Source organism: Salvelinus sp. IW2-2015, linkage group LG32 (assembly GCF_002910315.2).
Source record: "Salvelinus sp. IW2-2015 linkage group LG32, ASM291031v2, whole genome shotgun sequence".
NCBI classification, from domain to species: Eukaryota; Metazoa; Chordata; class Actinopteri; order Salmoniformes; family Salmonidae; genus Salvelinus; species Salvelinus sp. IW2-2015.
Genome location: NC_036871.1, coordinates 10,131,096 through 10,147,093, shown reverse-complemented (window position 1 = coordinate 10,147,093; position 15,998 = coordinate 10,131,096). Strand labels below are relative to the sequence as shown.

General features: G+C 42.9%; 1 protein-coding gene across 5 annotated transcripts in view; it reads left to right on the top strand.

The window, feature by feature from the left end:
• The window catches only part of LOC111956573 (CMP-N-acetylneuraminate-beta-1,4-galactoside alpha-2,3-sialyltransferase), a 78,194-nt gene that overhangs the window by 32,471 nt on the left and 29,725 nt on the right, over positions 1-15,998 (top strand). For all 5 annotated transcript variants that reach the window (XM_070436737.1, XM_023977059.3, XM_023977061.3 and 2 more), the window contains 3 exons: positions 4,967-5,030; positions 5,108-5,203; positions 5,419-5,605. In XM_070436737.1, coding sequence (XP_070292838.1) covers positions 4,967-5,030; positions 5,108-5,203; positions 5,419-5,605 — 347 coding nt within the window. The remainder of the gene's footprint in view (positions 1-4,966; positions 5,031-5,107; positions 5,204-5,418; positions 5,606-15,998) is intronic.

Sequence of the window (15,998 nt, the reverse complement as noted above, 5' to 3'; positions counted from 1 at the left end):
CCGTAGCCCACGCACTTTCAATATTTAAATAATTAATCCTTAGATTTATCCATTGTTATTGATGGCGGATTAATTTTCGTGGGTTTAGTATTAAAAAAAAACATTTGAGAAGAGAATTGTCAAATCCATCGGGTGTCTCACTACACCCCCATATGCCATGTCTTGAAATATGCAGACAGACGGTTTAAAAGTAGGTTTACATTGTAGTATTTCTGACAGCCAACTTTCTAGTGCCGCCCAGAACTTCCAGACTTAATAGCATTCCCAGAAAGCAAAATTCCGCCTAGTCACATCTCAATACGGGTTTAGGTAGCTCGGGACGGGACCGTCAAGAATCTATGCATTTTACGAATCAAACATGAGCACATCATGCGATCGGAATTGGGAAGATAAGATAGAGCATGATTTCAGGCTACCCTTTATCATTCAATTTCCAACACTTAGGAGCGAAGTGCATGTAAAGGTACACTGAATGTTACCTTTGTGCTCTGGCAAGTGCCCTCTACCCCACACTCACACGCTGGTTTTCAAAGGCAAGTGCGCTACACCTGGTTTCTGTTTTCTCCACGGTTTGTGACTGCAGTGGGGTTTCCCTTTTAGCTGTATTCATGTGGAGAGGTGATACGTGTGGACCTTGAATAGAACTCCACAAAGGATTCCAAATTAGGTGCAAAAAAATAGAAACCTTGAAAATTAAAGTTTATTTGTACTTTTTTTTGCGGCCAAGCAGCCTTGTTTGCTAGACTTAGAAACACAGGGGAAACCTCCATCCTTCATGTGGTTTCTAGCCTCTCCATGATACTATAAGCAAGCATGGGGGGGCAGTTTTTTCACACAGACCGTTTTGACATCTGGACCTATATATTGGTATAAGCTTTTGGATTGCCTAAACCAGGTATTCCCAACCTGGGGGGTACGCGCAATGCCGTCAGGGGTACGCTAAATAAAAATGTGATTCACATGTAAAATATATATTTTTATCACATTTTCAAACAGTCCATTTCTATTTCCCAACGGGGCTATACATTTGAGTGAGGTTTTCTCTTGCCTGAGTAGCCTCGTTTCACTGCCAAAAATAAAATTTAACCATCTAGTGTTTAGCGAAATAACAACACAATGTCAAATACAGTCAAATAATTAACATCCAATCACATTAACCGTTTCTCTCTTGCGGGAATTCCACTAATGGTCCGTATGTAGCTACTGCTCATGTTGGTATCTGTACTGATGGCGCAAAAGCCATGACAGGGTGACATAGTGGAGTGGTAACGCACGTGCAAGCAGTTGCTCCCGACGCCACTTGGGTACACTGCAGCAAGTATAAACACATATTTTTGAATTGGGAGACGAGCTTAAAGTTTTCTTTACTGACCATCATTTTCACTTGTCTGACCGCTTGCATGATGACGAGTTTCTCACACGACTGGCCATCTGGGTGATTGTTTTTTCTCAGCTAAATGATCTGAATCTAGGATTACAGGGACTCTCCGCAACTATATTCAATGTGTGGGACAAAATTGAGGCTATGATTAAGAAGTTGGAGCTCTTCTCTGTCTGCATTAACAAGGACAACACACAGGTCTTTCCATTGTTGTATGATTTTTTTGGTGTGCAAATGAACTCAAACTTAAGGACAATGTCAAATGTGATATAGCGAAGCACCTGAGTGAGTTGGGTGCGCAATTATCCAGGTACTTTCCCGAAACGGATGACACTAACAAACAMCTGGATTTGTTATCTCTTTCATGCCCTGCCTCCAGTCCACTTATCGATATCTGAACAAAAGAGCCTCATCGAAATTTTAACGAGTGGTTCTGTGATTTAGACTGTGATTTAGACTGACTCTCTCCAATACAACCCAACATTGTGGAGTTAACCTACCGGTCAAAAGTTTTTAGAACACCTACTCATTGAATGGTTTTTCTTTATTTTTACTATATTCTACATTGTAGAATAATAGTGAAGACATCAAAACTATGAAATAACACATATGGAATCATGTAGTAACCAAAAAAGTGTTAAACATGTTTGATGTTCTTCAAATAGCCACCCTTTGCCTTGATGACAGCTTTGCACACTCTTGGCATTCTCTCAACCAGCTTCATTAGGTAGTCACCTGGAATGCATTTCAATTAGCAGGTGTGCATTTAAAAGTCTAAGTACATATTATGGCAAGAASAGCTCAAATAAGCAAAGAGAAGACATGAAGGTCAGTCAATGTGGAAAATTTCAAGAACTTTGAAAGTTTCTTCAAGTGCAGTCGCAAAAACCATCAAGCGCTATGATGAAACTGGCTCTCATGAGGACCGCCACAGGAATGGAARACCCAGAGTTACCTCTGCTGCAGAGGTTATGTTCATTAGAGTTACCAGGCTCAGAAATTGCATCCAAAATAAATGCTTCAGATTTCAAGTAACGGACACGTCTCAACATCAACTGTTCAGAGGAGACTGCGTGAATCAGGCCTTTGTGATCGAATTGCTGCAAAGAAACCACTACTAAAGGACACCAATAAGAAGAGAATTGCTTGGGCCAAGAAACACGAGAAATGGACATTAGACCGGTGGAAATGCGTCCTTTGGTCTGGAGTCCAAATGGAGATTTTTTGTTCCAACTTCCATGTCTTTGTGAGACGTGGTGTGGGTGAACGGATGATCTCTGCATGTTTATTTYCCACCGTAAAGCATGGAGGAGGTGCTATGGTGTGGGGGTGCTTTGCTGRTGACACTGTCTGATTTATTTGGAATTCAAGACACACTTAACCAGCATGGCTACCACAGCATTCTGCAGCGATACGCCATCCCATCTGGTTTGCGCTTAGTGGGACTATCATTTGGACAATGACCCAACACACCTCCATGCTGTGTAAGGGCTATTTTACCAAGGAGAGGGATGGAGTGCTGCATCAGATGACCTGGCCTCCACAATCCCCCGACCTCAACCAAATTGAGATGGTTTGGGATGAGTCGGACCGCAGAGTGAAGGAAAAGCAGCCAGCAAGTGCTCAGTATATGTGTGAAGATGGTTGAGAGAATGCCAAGTGTGTGCAAAGCTGTCATCAAGGCAAAGGGTGGAGCTTTAAAAAATCTGAAATATAACATAGATTTTGATTTGTTAAACACTTTTTTGCTTACTAGAAGATTCCATATGTGTTATTTTATTGTTTTGATGTCTTCACTATTATGCTACAATGTAGAAGTAAAAAATAAAGAGAAACCATTGAATGAGTAGGTGTTCTAAAACTTTTGACCGGTAGTGTATGTGCATCCTTTCAAGCACACCCTTCTCATTAACCTGTGGTAAGTTATTCAACATTTTCGATGAACAAATAAGGTTTTATATGTAAGATGATAAACTAAAGAGCAAAATTATTGATTATTTTTATTTGTGCCCTGGTACTGTAAGAGCTCTTTGTTTCTTCCCATGAGCCGGGTTGTGACAAACTCCCACTCATTCTATTGTTTAATAAATGTATCAGATAGTGTGTGTGCGTGTGGCATGCTTACAATGATGGCAAAAAACAACATTTGAGAGTGCGTTKACCCTGGTGCTAGAGGGGATACGCAGCTGGAGGTTGAATGTTTGAAGGGGTACGGGACTATAAAAGTTTGGGAACAACTGGCCTAGACCAACTGAGCAGACCATAATGTTCTCTTTAAACGACACCTAGAATAGATAGCTATATTATGATTCAATAAGCATTGTATGTTTGTATGTATTTCTTCATGTTCGACTGACCAGTCTCACTTGTCTCCCTTTACCTTGTGTAAGCAGCACGCTGTAGCAGAACGTTGAGATCATGTTCAGTGACACCTCCAACCCCTCCTCCACATTTCAGCTGAAGATTTTCCTCGCCAGAAAAGTGTACTTCAAGACGACGGCCATTTATCTGAGCTGCCGCCTAGACATACTTGGCTGAAGTGTTTATCCTGGGTGCTAATAACAATTAGCCGCCATGTCTCTCCTCTTCGAGAAACCTGTCCCAATTTTGGGGGGGGGGGGGGGTTTCACCCTATTGAGTCGGGTGTGGTCTGGTCCTCTGTTTATGCTGACCGGGGTGATGCTTGATGCCAGACTTCGACGCCGCGTCCAAACAATGGGCCACTGCTCATTTTGTGCTGTTTAATCACGAGGCTCGTTAGAGGGGATAAAGCTGTAGTCCTACTGCATTACTCTTGCAAGAAGCAAAGGAGACGCCTACATGGGGTTGTGGTTGAGCCTAATGACATTTCATATCAGTTGTTTAACAAATGGATCCAGCACGCAACTGAAATGTGATTCTACAAGCGAGTGATTCATTTGGATATTACCTTGTTGGATAAATTGGACACACAACCTAGATATAAATCTCCCAATCTWTGGTAGACCTATGACTAATATGAGAAGGAAAGAGTCAAGAGGTGCTAGTGGGCTGTGTGGGGGTGGGGGAGCGAAGACATGTGTCTTAAACACCAGAGTCATGACTCCGCCAGAATACCCTCTGGAACATGGCAGGAATGCACGCTATGGCTAAACATCCCCGTATCTCACACCACCAGACCCAGCTCCGAGTCCACTTGAGAGAGCCCTAGCACAGCACACTTCAACCGGGAGAATGTGCTTGTTTGAAAACGGCATTCCTCACTGAGTGGTTTTATGGGCAGCTTTTTTCTCTGAAGTGCCGTTTCACCCGGATTCATCCGTCCTGAAAGGGCTGATGGTTTTCCAATGTTACTGTCACCGGGCCCGTGGCTTATCCTTATCTGTAATTTTAATAAACGGTTAGGAACGTTTTCTCCTCCAGACCTTCTCCCAAGGACCACCTAGCTTGCTACATTGTTTTCTGGGCGTTGAAGTCCTCGACAGTTTGTTATTAAAGAGGCGCTATTAATCCTTTTCATGAGGGGTTTTGTCTGTGACCTAGCAAACAACAATGAACTGTAGTTGATATCTGAAATGTCTTTTTCTCTCCCGTTTCATTTTGCAGAAAGAATCATAGACAGTATTCTAACTGCCACAAAGAACTATGGCTTGGGTGAAGACCTTGACAGGTAATTACCATGGGAATTAAGTAGCGCACTCACGTGCGCACACACTTTTTAACCCCTCAGATGTTCTTCTCTTCCAGTCTTGGTTGTAAAAGATGCATTATTGTGGGCAATGGTGGTATCCTGGCCAACAAGTCTTTGGGCTCGCGCATAGATGATTACGACGTTGTGGTGAGGTGAGTCTACTTCCAATGGAAGGGCAACATGATGCCAGTTAAGAGGGTAAAGATGATAGTTCTGCTGAGTGTCAGTTCCTCCTTTTGAACTCTGACACTGGTTAGACTTTAATGGACTTGGGGTTAGTTTGGTAGCCTGGGTGCCAGCCACAGATTATGTTGTGATGTCAACACACAATGTATTTGCACCCATAGCATTTCTTCTCTAACCGCAGGTTGAACGAGGCTCCTGTGACTGGTTTCGGCAAGGACGTGGGCACCAAGACCACCATGCGCATCACCTACCCCGAGGGGGCCATTCAGAAGCCTGAGCGCTACGAAAAGGACTCGCTCTTCGTCTTCTCCGCCTTCAAACCGCTGGACTTCAAGTGGCTCAGACAAATGGTCTTCAAAGAGAAACTGGTGAGGCATACCTCAAGGCTGACTGTTACCTTTTTATTAATTTGGACCGCTAAGAAAAAGTTAGTTGGTCATGTTTGTTAGTGGTTGGGTGCATTTCCGCTGCCTTGAAAGAGTATGCATTCTTCTGCCAAATGTCCAGTCCCACCTCCTTTCTAGGTCTCTTCCATTGCTTCTCCATCTGTCATAACATTAAGGCGACCACATAAACGTGAATCCCACTGGATGTTATGGATAGTTTGAGTGCTTTCTGTGGCACCACGTGACTAGGGGTGTTTTTAGAAAAGCCATTATGGTCATAGACATCATACGTGCATCTTCTGTTGCAGTCATTTGCTCGTCTTGTGACATTTAGTAGATGTGGTTATGGGTTCTCACAATACTTTCCCATTTCTTCATGATTACGAATAACAGGGTTTAAATTGTGCTTTATTGARAAACCAATCTGAGCAAATGTTCTCCACTTTTCATTCTGCCCTGGTGAGAAATAAAACACGATTTTCCCATTTAAGGACCTTTGTCCTTTCTTTTGACGAGCCACTGACTGCCGTGCTTGAGTGACAGCCTGCGAATTGGCCTCTTAATCCGAGGGTCTGGCTGACTGAATGAGCTTTTCCTTATCTCTGCCAGAGAGGATGGCAGACAATCCTGTATCACTGAAAGAGCTTGCACAAGCACTCTCGTCAGTCTGCAGTTACTCTACCACAGTCAGGGTAGGGTATGCTAAATTCAAGGACATTCGCAGTCTCTCCAGATGGAGGAAAAAATTGTCTGCTGTTGAACTTGCCGGGTCGAGCATTCAATTTTGGCCGTGTTGAGTTTCGCCCTATARGGGGCTGCTAATTTTCTGAAGGGATTCTTCTGGCAATCCAGCGTCTGGGGGATCCGCTTCCTATCCAGCGCAGCTGTGTGACTTTCAGGGACCAGTGGCCAGCAGGAATTTTTACTAGGTGACATTTGTCAAAATACAAGCCTCTGGAGAGATAAGAGGGGTTAGGAGGAGGGAGAGTGAGAAAGAGGGGGTAAAATTAGGGTAAGGGAGAGGGCCATAAGAATAAGGGAAAGCGTAAAAGAGTTGGCTGTTCGATGGTGCCATTGAATTGGGCTTTTTTTTTGGACTGTCAGCTGGTAAGTAGCGGGGACAGTGGAAATGGCGGACATGGAAAACATTTATCTGATCTCTGACTCCTCACAGATCAGCCTTAGATCTGCAAGGGAAGGAATACTTTCTCTCATTAAATAAATCACTGGTCAAAAGTCCTCGGTCTTCCATGACGGCACTGTAGTTGGGATGCATGCACGCACACACACTTAACTCAGTCACACCAACTCACTATTTTGGGTCGAACATGCCTCATGCAGCTCATTGTAACTCACTATAGGTGTTGGTTAACACTTTTACATTGCCACTAATGTACAGTGCTTTCAGAAAGTATTCATACCCCTTGACTTTTTCCATTTTTTTTAGTTTTACAGCCTGAATTCAAAATTGAATACGTTCATTTTTTTCTCATTGATATACACACACTACCCCATAATGACAATGAAAATAGGTTTAGACATTTTTGAAAATGTATTGAAAGTTAAATACAGAAGTGTTCACACCCCTGAGTTAAAACTTTGTAGAAGCACATTTGGCAGTGATTCTAAGAGCTTTCCACACCTGGATTGTGCAACATTTACCCATGTATTATTTTCAAAATTCAAGCTCTGTCAAATTGGTTGTTGATCATTGCTAGGCAACCATTTTCAGGTCTTGCTATAGATTTTCAACTAGATTCAAGTCCAAACTGAAACTCCACTCCAGAACATTCACTGTCTTCTTGGTAAGCAACTCCAATGTAGATTTGGCCTTCTTTTAGGTTATTGTCCTGCTGAAAGGTGAATTAATCTCCTAGTGTCTGGTGGAAAGCAGACTGAACCAGGTTTTCCTCTTCGATTTTGCTTGTGTTTAGCGCCATTCCGTTTCTTTTTTTATCCTGAAAAGCTCCCCACTAAGCTTGAAAATATGGAGAGTAGTACTCAGTAATGTATTGGATTTGMCCCAAACATAACACTTTGTATTCAGGACAAAAAGTTAATTGCTTTGTTTTGCATGTTTTGGAATAAAAAAATAATTCCACTTTGACATTCCGGGTATTGTGTGTAGGCCAATACCCCCAGAAATCTAAATATACATTTTAAATTAAGGGTGTAACACAACAAAATGTGGAAAAATATAGCCTAACCTATGCAAATGTGAATTCAGCAGCTGACCTTTTATTGAAGCTGCAGAAATTCCTGACAACCACAACACTTTGCTCCTGAGTGGCGCAGTGGTCTAAGGCACTGCGTCTCAGTGCAAGAGGTGTCATTACAGTCCCTGGTTCGAATCCAGGCTGTATCACATCCGTCCGTGATTGGCCCAGCGTCGTACGGGTTTGGCCAGGGTAGGCCGTCATTGTAAATAAGATTTTGTTCTTAACTGACTTGCCTAGATAAAAAATATTGAAACATTGTGATGTACAGTTGGAAGTTTACATACACTTAGGTTGGAGTCATTAAAACTTGTTTTTCAACCACTCCACAAATTTCTTGTTAGCAAACTATAGTTTTGGCAAGTCGGTTAGGACATCTACTTTGTGCATGCCACAAGTAATTTTTCCAACAATTGTTTACAGACAGATTATTTCACTTATAATTCACTGTATCACAATTCCAGTGGGTCAGAAGTTTACATACACTAAGTTGACAGTGCCTTTAAACAGCTTGGAAAATTCCAGAAAATGATGTCATGGCTTTAGAAGCTTCTGATAGGCTAATTGACATCATTTAAGTCAATTGGAGGTGTACCTGTGGATATATTTCAAGGCCTACCTCAGTGCCTCTTTGCTTGACATCATGAGAAAATCAAAAGAAATCAGCCAAGACCTCAGGAAAAGAATTGTAGACCTCAACAAGTTTGGATCATCCTTGGGAGCAATTTCCAAAGCCTAAAGGTACCACGCTCATCTGTACAAACAATAGTACGCAAGTATAAACACCATGGGACCACGCAGCCGTCATATCGCTCAGGAAGGAAACGTCTTCTGTCTCCTAGAGATGAATGTACTTTGGTGCAAAAATCCCAGAACAACAGCAAAGGACCTTGTGAAGATGCTGGAGGAAACAGGTACAAAAGTATCTATATCCACAGTAAAACGAGTCCTATATTGACATAACCTGAAAGACTGCTCAGCAAGGAAGAAGCCACTGCTCCAAAACCGGCATAAAAAATCCACACTATGGTTTGCAACTGCACATGGGGACAAAGATCGTACTTTTTGGAGAAATGTCCTCTGGTCTGATGAAATACAAATAGAACTGTTTGGCCATAATGACCATCGTTATGTTTGGAGGAAAAAGGGGGAGGGTTGCGAGCCAAAGAACACCATCCCAACCGTGAAGCACGGGGGTGGCAGCATCATGTTGTGGGGGTGCTTTGCTGCAGGAGGGACTGGTGCACTTCACAAAATAGATGGCATCATGAGGGAGGAACTTTATGTGGATATATTGAAGCAACATCTCAAAGACATCAGTCAAGAAGTTAAAGCTTGGTCACAAATGGGTCTTTCAAATGGAAAATGACCCCAAGCATACTTCCAAAGTTGTGGCAAAATGGCTTAAGGACAACAAAGTCAAGGTATTGGAGTGGCCATCACAAAGCCCTGACCTCAAGCCTATAGAACATTTGTGGGCAGAACTGAAAAACTGTGTGCGAGCAAGGAGCCCTACAAACCTGACTCAGTTACACCAACTCTGTCAGGAGGAATGGGCCAAAATTCACCCAACTTATTGTGGGAAGCTTGTGGAAGGCTACCTGAAACGTTTGACCCAAGTTAAACAATTTAAAGGCAATGCTACCAAATACTAATTGAGTGTATGTAAACTTGCTGCATCTTGGTCCGACCATCCATCCAACAAAGATCGTTACAATTATTCTGACATTTCACATTCTTAAAATCAGTGGTGATCCTAACTGACACTAAGAAAGGGAATTTGTACTCCGATTAAATGTCAGGAATTGTGAAAAACTGAGTTTAAATGTATTTGGCTAAGGTGTATGTAAACTTCCGACTTCAACTGTATGTACTGCCACTGAGCACAAAGTGAGGCATTACAGTAGTTAAAGGGATATTTTGGCAATGAGGTTACAGGTAGTTTTAACGAGCCAGTACTAACTAGCGTTACCCATAGAATTCCAGTCATTGCACCGCTATTATGCTTAAAGTGTCTTTTTAAGTGTTTGTTGCTTGACATATGAGGCCCGTCATTGGTGTGAATTCCTGTTGATGAGAGATTATCCGAGAAGCTCTGTTCGCTCCTAGAGCTAGATTAGCATCGAACGCATACATTCCGTCTGTTGTGGCAAACAGTTTCTCTTTGGCCGTGTTTATTCTTTGGCAGGTAAATAAAAAGGAACGTCATTTAGATGTTCAACCAGACATTCAACTAATATCAGGTTCATTCATTCATTCAATTACCCTGAGTAGATATTTCTCTACGCATGATATGGGGATGAATATGTATGAACTTTCCAATTTGTAAGTCGCTCTGGATAAGAGCGTCTGCTAAATGACTTAAATGTAAATGAAATGAATGATGAGATGCGGTCCGGTGTCCAAACATGATTCATTCTCTCAGTAAACAACCTGTAACCCTGGTAACAAGGTAGTCTGTCAGATAACTGTTGACTGCAAACTGTGATCTGCTGTTTAGTCATTTTGGGAACCCTCATCAAAAGACAAGTAATCCTGTTGATTGAATATTATCGTCACTTCATTGCTACCGGAGTAACTGCATCATAAAGGACCTAAATATTGCAGTGGAAACATAACACACTTTGTATGTCTTTAGCGACTGCGGCTAGCAAGCCCCTTTGTGCTGTCATGTTTTTAACCCCTCACATTTTCACCTGGTTAATACCAGTAGGCAGGTTGTACACCGGTAAAGCCATGAGTAACTGTACAAAGAAAACAAGCTTCAGAAAACGCATGTTTTTGGACTCCTGTTACACTAATCTCTACACATAGCCAACCCCTCTGCACTCTCTCCTTTTTGTCTGGCCCACAGGGAGACTTGTATGTAACTTTGAACAGTTGCTCTGTGGGAGCTTTGATGTCTTTGGTCTGGCGGGGGCTCCTTTGTGTGGCGTGGGCGCTCACAGGTGGAAGGAATGCAAGGCCCTTTCAGGATGCCTCTCTCACCAGGTTTGAAAGGGAAGGTTTCTCACAGCTTCTTTTATGTGGGTGGGAGGTGCGCTTTCGTAATAGTGCTTCTGAAAGTGACTCTCACCTGTGCTGTCATGGCCGTCCCCTTTTACCCCCTCTCTCCTGGCAGAAGTGTTTTGATGAGTGACTGACACCTCTGACTGTAATGTATTTTAAAGGTTGGAGAGTTTATCAACATTTCTTGCCCAGAGGGAGTTGGAAATGACATAATAAAAGTGTAACGATGGCCGTTTTATGGGCTCCTGACCAATTGTACTATTTTGGGTATTTTTTGAAAGCTGATCTTAACTTTCTTTGTACATAATGTTTCCACCATCGTTTCTATGACTGACAAGAGCTTCTGGGCCATCAAAACGGCTAACACTAACCTCGATTTGGATGAGGACTTCTACTTCACTGAGTTGGAGGCGAAAGACATATTCATTATCCTGGACCTGGCGTTGATCTCCGACACTTGTAGAAGGCGAAGACTGCTCTATATAGGCCGGCGCACGGACACCCTGGTGAGACTACGGCGGCGAATAAATAAATCGCCCCTTCCCTCTGTTCTATTGGCGAATGTGCAGTCGTTGGAGAATAAATTGGACGAACTCTGCTCAAGACTATTCTATCAACGGGACATAGACTATGCTTCTCGGAATCATGGCTGAACAAGGACATGGATAATATAAAACGACCTGGTTTTTCTATGCATCGGCGGGACAGAACGGCAAAGTCAAGTAAGATCAGGGGTGGTGGCTTGTGTCTCTTTATTAACAACAGCTGGTACGCAATCTCTGATATTAAGGAAGCGTTAACATACCTCATGATAAGCTGTAGACCATACTATTTACTATTTAGTGTTCATAAAACATTTTTGTAGCTGTCTATTTACCACCACAAGCCAATACTGGCACTAAGACCGCATTCAACAATCTGTATAGGGCCATAAGCAAACAAGAAAATACTCATCCAGAGGTGGCGCTCCTAGTGGCAGGTGATTTTAATGCAAGAAAACTGAAATCCATTTTTACCTAATTTTCTACCAGCATGTCACCTGTGCATCTAGAGGGATAAAAATATCAGATTAGATCTCCTTTACTCCACAMCCAGAGACTCATACAAAACTCTCCCCCACCCTTATTTGGCAAATTGGACCTTAACTCTATCCTCCGGTTCCTGTTGACAAGCAAAAACTAAAACAGGAAGTACCAGCGCCGTGCTCTATTCGCAAGTGGTCCGATGAAGCGGATGCTAAGCTACAGTACTGTTTTGCTAGCACAGACTGGAATATCTTTCGGCATTCATTTGACAGCATTCAGGAGTTTAACATATCATTCACCGGCTTCATTAATAAGTGTATCGATGACGTTGTCCCCGCAGTGACCATACATGCATACATATTCCAACCAGAAGCCATGGATTACTGGCAACATCCGCACTGAGCTAAAGGCTAGAGCTGCCGCTTTCAAGGAACAGGACACTAATCCGGACGCTTATAAGATATACCGCTACGCCCTTGGAACCATCAAACAGGCAAAGTCTCAATACAGGACTAACATTGAATCCTTCTACATTGGCTCTGATGCTCATCAGATGTGGCAGGGCTTGCAAACTATCATGGATTACAAAGGGAAACCTAGCTGAGAGCTGCCCAGTGACGCGAGCCTACCAGAAGGGCTAAATGCCTTTTTATACTTGCTTCAAGGCAAGCAACACTGAACCATGCGTSAGTGCACCAGCTGTTCCGGACGACTGTATAATCACGCTCTCCGTAGCCGATATGAGTAAGACCTATAAACAGGTTACCGTTCACAAGGCCGGAGGGCCAGACGGTTTACCAGGATGCGTACTCGGAGCATGCGCTGGCAAGTATCTTCACTGACATTTTCAATCTCTCTCTGACCCAGTCTGTAATACCTACATGTTTCAAGTAAACCACCATTGTCCCTGTGCCTAAGAACACCAAGGTAACCTGTCTAAATGACTACCGCCCCCGTGGCAACATTTGTAACCATGCTTTGAAAAGGCTGGTCATGGCTCACATCAACACCGTCATCCCAGAAACCCTGGCCCCACTCCAATTTGCATAACGCACCAACAGATCCACAGATGACGCAATCTCTCTTGCACTCCACATTGCCCTTTCCCACCTGGACAAAAGGAACACCTACGTGATAATGCTGTTCATTGACTACAGCTCACCGTTGAGCCCTCCAAGCTTATCACTAAGGTAAAGACCCTGGGACTGAATACCTACCTCTGGATCCTGGACTTTTTTGACGGAGGTAAGGGTAGGGAGGTGGTAAGGGTAGGGAGGAAGTGAGGCCCTGGCAGAGTGGTGCCAGGAATCGTGGACTTCAGGAGACAGAGGGTGCACGCCCACATCCACAGTGGAGAAGGTGAAAAGCTTAAAGTTCCTTGCCATACACATTACTGACAATATGAAATGGTCCACCCACACAGACGGTGTGGTGAAGGCGGCGCAACAGCACCTCTTCAACGTCAGGAAGCTGAAGAAATGTGGCTTGGCCMCTTAGACCCTCACAAACTTTTACCGATGCACCGCTGAGCACATCCTGTCAGGCTGTATCACCTGGTACAGCAACTGCACCGTCTGCAACCTCAGGGTTGTGCGGTCTGCCCAACTCATCACCAGGGGCACACTGCCTGCCCTCCAGGAAACCTACAGCACCCGGTGTCACAGGAAGGCCAAGAAGATCATCAAAGACCTCAGCCACGYGAGCCACGGCCTGTTCACACCTCTATCATCCAGAAGGGGAGGTCAGTACAGGTGCATCAAAGCTGGCACAGAGAAGCTGTTTTTCCGTTTCTATCTCAAGGCCATCAGACTGTTAGTCATCACTAGCCGGCCTCCATCCGGTTACTCTACCATACACCTTAGAGGCTGCTGCCCTATGTGCATAGTCATACAACACCGGTCACTTTAATGTTTACATACTGTTTTAACCACTTTGTATGTACAGTGCATTCAGAAAGTATTCAGACCCCTTGACTTTTTCCACATTTTGTTATGTTACAGCCTTATTCTAAAATGTATTAAGCTGTTTTTCCCCCTCATCAATCTACACACAATACCTCATCTTGACAAAGCAAACAGTTTTTGTAGAATTTTTACAAATGTATAAAAAAAAATCTAAATAACGGAAATTACATAAGTAATCAAATTGTATTAGTCACATGCGCCGAATACAACAGGTGTAGACCTTACAGTGAATTGCTTACTTACGAGCCCCTAACCAAAAAGGCAGTTTCCAGAAAATATGGATAAGAATAAGAGATAAAAGTAACGGCAGCAGTAAAATAACAATAGCGAGACTATATACAGGGGGGTACCGATACAGAGTCAATGTGCGGGGGCACCGCTTAGTTGAGGTAGTATGTACATGTAGGTAGAGTTATTAAAGTGACTATGCATAGATGACAACAGAGAGAAGCAGTGGCGTAAAGAGTGAGTGGGTGGGGGGGGCACTGCAAATAGTCTGGGTAGCCATTTGACTAGTTGTTCAGGAGTCTTATGGCTTGGGGGTAGAAGCTGTTTAGAAACCAACTGAGTTGCAAAGAAAAATCCATATCTCAGACTGGCCAATAAAAATAAAATGTAGATGGGCAAAAGAACACACACTGGACAGAGGAACTCTGCCTAGAAGACCAGCATCCCGGAGTCGCCTCTTCACTGTTGACGTTGAGACTGGTGTTTTGCGGGTACTATTTAATGAAGCTGCCAGTTGAGGAATTGTGAGGCGTCTGTTTCTCAAACTAGACACTCTAATGTACTTGTCCTCTTGCTCAGTTGTGCACCGGGGCCTCCCACTCTTCCTATTCTGTTTAGAGCCAGTTTGCGCTGTTCTGTGAAGAGAGTATTACACAGCGTACGAGATCTTCAGTTTCTTGGCAATTTCTCGAATGGAATAGCCCTCATTTCTCAGAACAAGAATAGACTGACGAGTTTCAGAAGAAAGGTCTTTGTTTCTGGCCATTTTGAGCCTGTAAATCGAACCCACAAGTGCTGATGCTCCAGATACTCAACTAGGCTAAAGAAGGCCAGTTGTATCCCTTTAATTAGCACAACAGTTTTCAGGTGTGCTAACATAATTGCAAAAAGGTTTTCTAATGATCAATTAGCCTTTTAAAATGATAAACTTGGATTAGCTAGCACAATGTGCCATTGGAACACAGTAGTGAAGGTTGCTGATAATGGGCCTCTGTACGCCTATGTAGATATTCCATAAAAACTCTGCCGTTTCCAGCTACAATAGTAATTTACAACATTAACAATGTCTACACTGTATTTCTGATAGATTTGATGTTATTTTAATGGACACAAATGTGCTTTTCTTAAAAATAAAAAATAAATGGACATTTCTAAGTGACCCCAAACTTTTGTGTGTGTGGTGTGTGTGTGTAAAACCAGGAAAAGCACATTGAGTCTATCAAGGGAAGCCTGGCCAAGAAGGCAGCAACAATCAATAAATTACAGAATTCAAACATACAACAATACAATTCAACAACATGATCCAGCCTAAAAAAAGCATTTATACTCCTTTGTAACATAGTCTCCCATCAAAATGTTTAATTAATTCAGTGGCACTAACATATCTAGATGTAGCATGGATTGTAGACTATTCCATGCCTCTGGTGCACAAGACGACAAGGCAGTCTTGAATAATRCTGTAAATGTCCTGGGGACTTTAAATAGCAACCACCTAGCAGACCGGGTGTGATGACTGCTGGTGGTGAGAGACCAGACTACAGAGGTAAAGAGGGATTTTACCCTAAAGGGCTTTGTAGATGAACACAGAAATGTAGATTTCTGCACATTCAAAGTGAGGTCCAACCCACTGTTTGGTACAAGGTGCAATGGTGGGTGAGGGACTTGGCATTTGCAAAAAAGTCCAGACAGAGGAGGCTGCATGCATATACAAGAAGACACTGTAATCAATTAGAGAGAAAAGTGGCCTGAACAAGCTTCTTTCTAGCGGGAAGCAAGCCTTATTACGGTAATAAAAACCCAATTTTAATTTAAGCTTCGTCGCAAAATTATCCATATGAACTTTAGAGGACAACTTGTCATCCAACCATATACCTAGGTATTTGTAGGATTACTCTTTATTCAATGGATTAGCCACCAGATTTGACAATGCTAG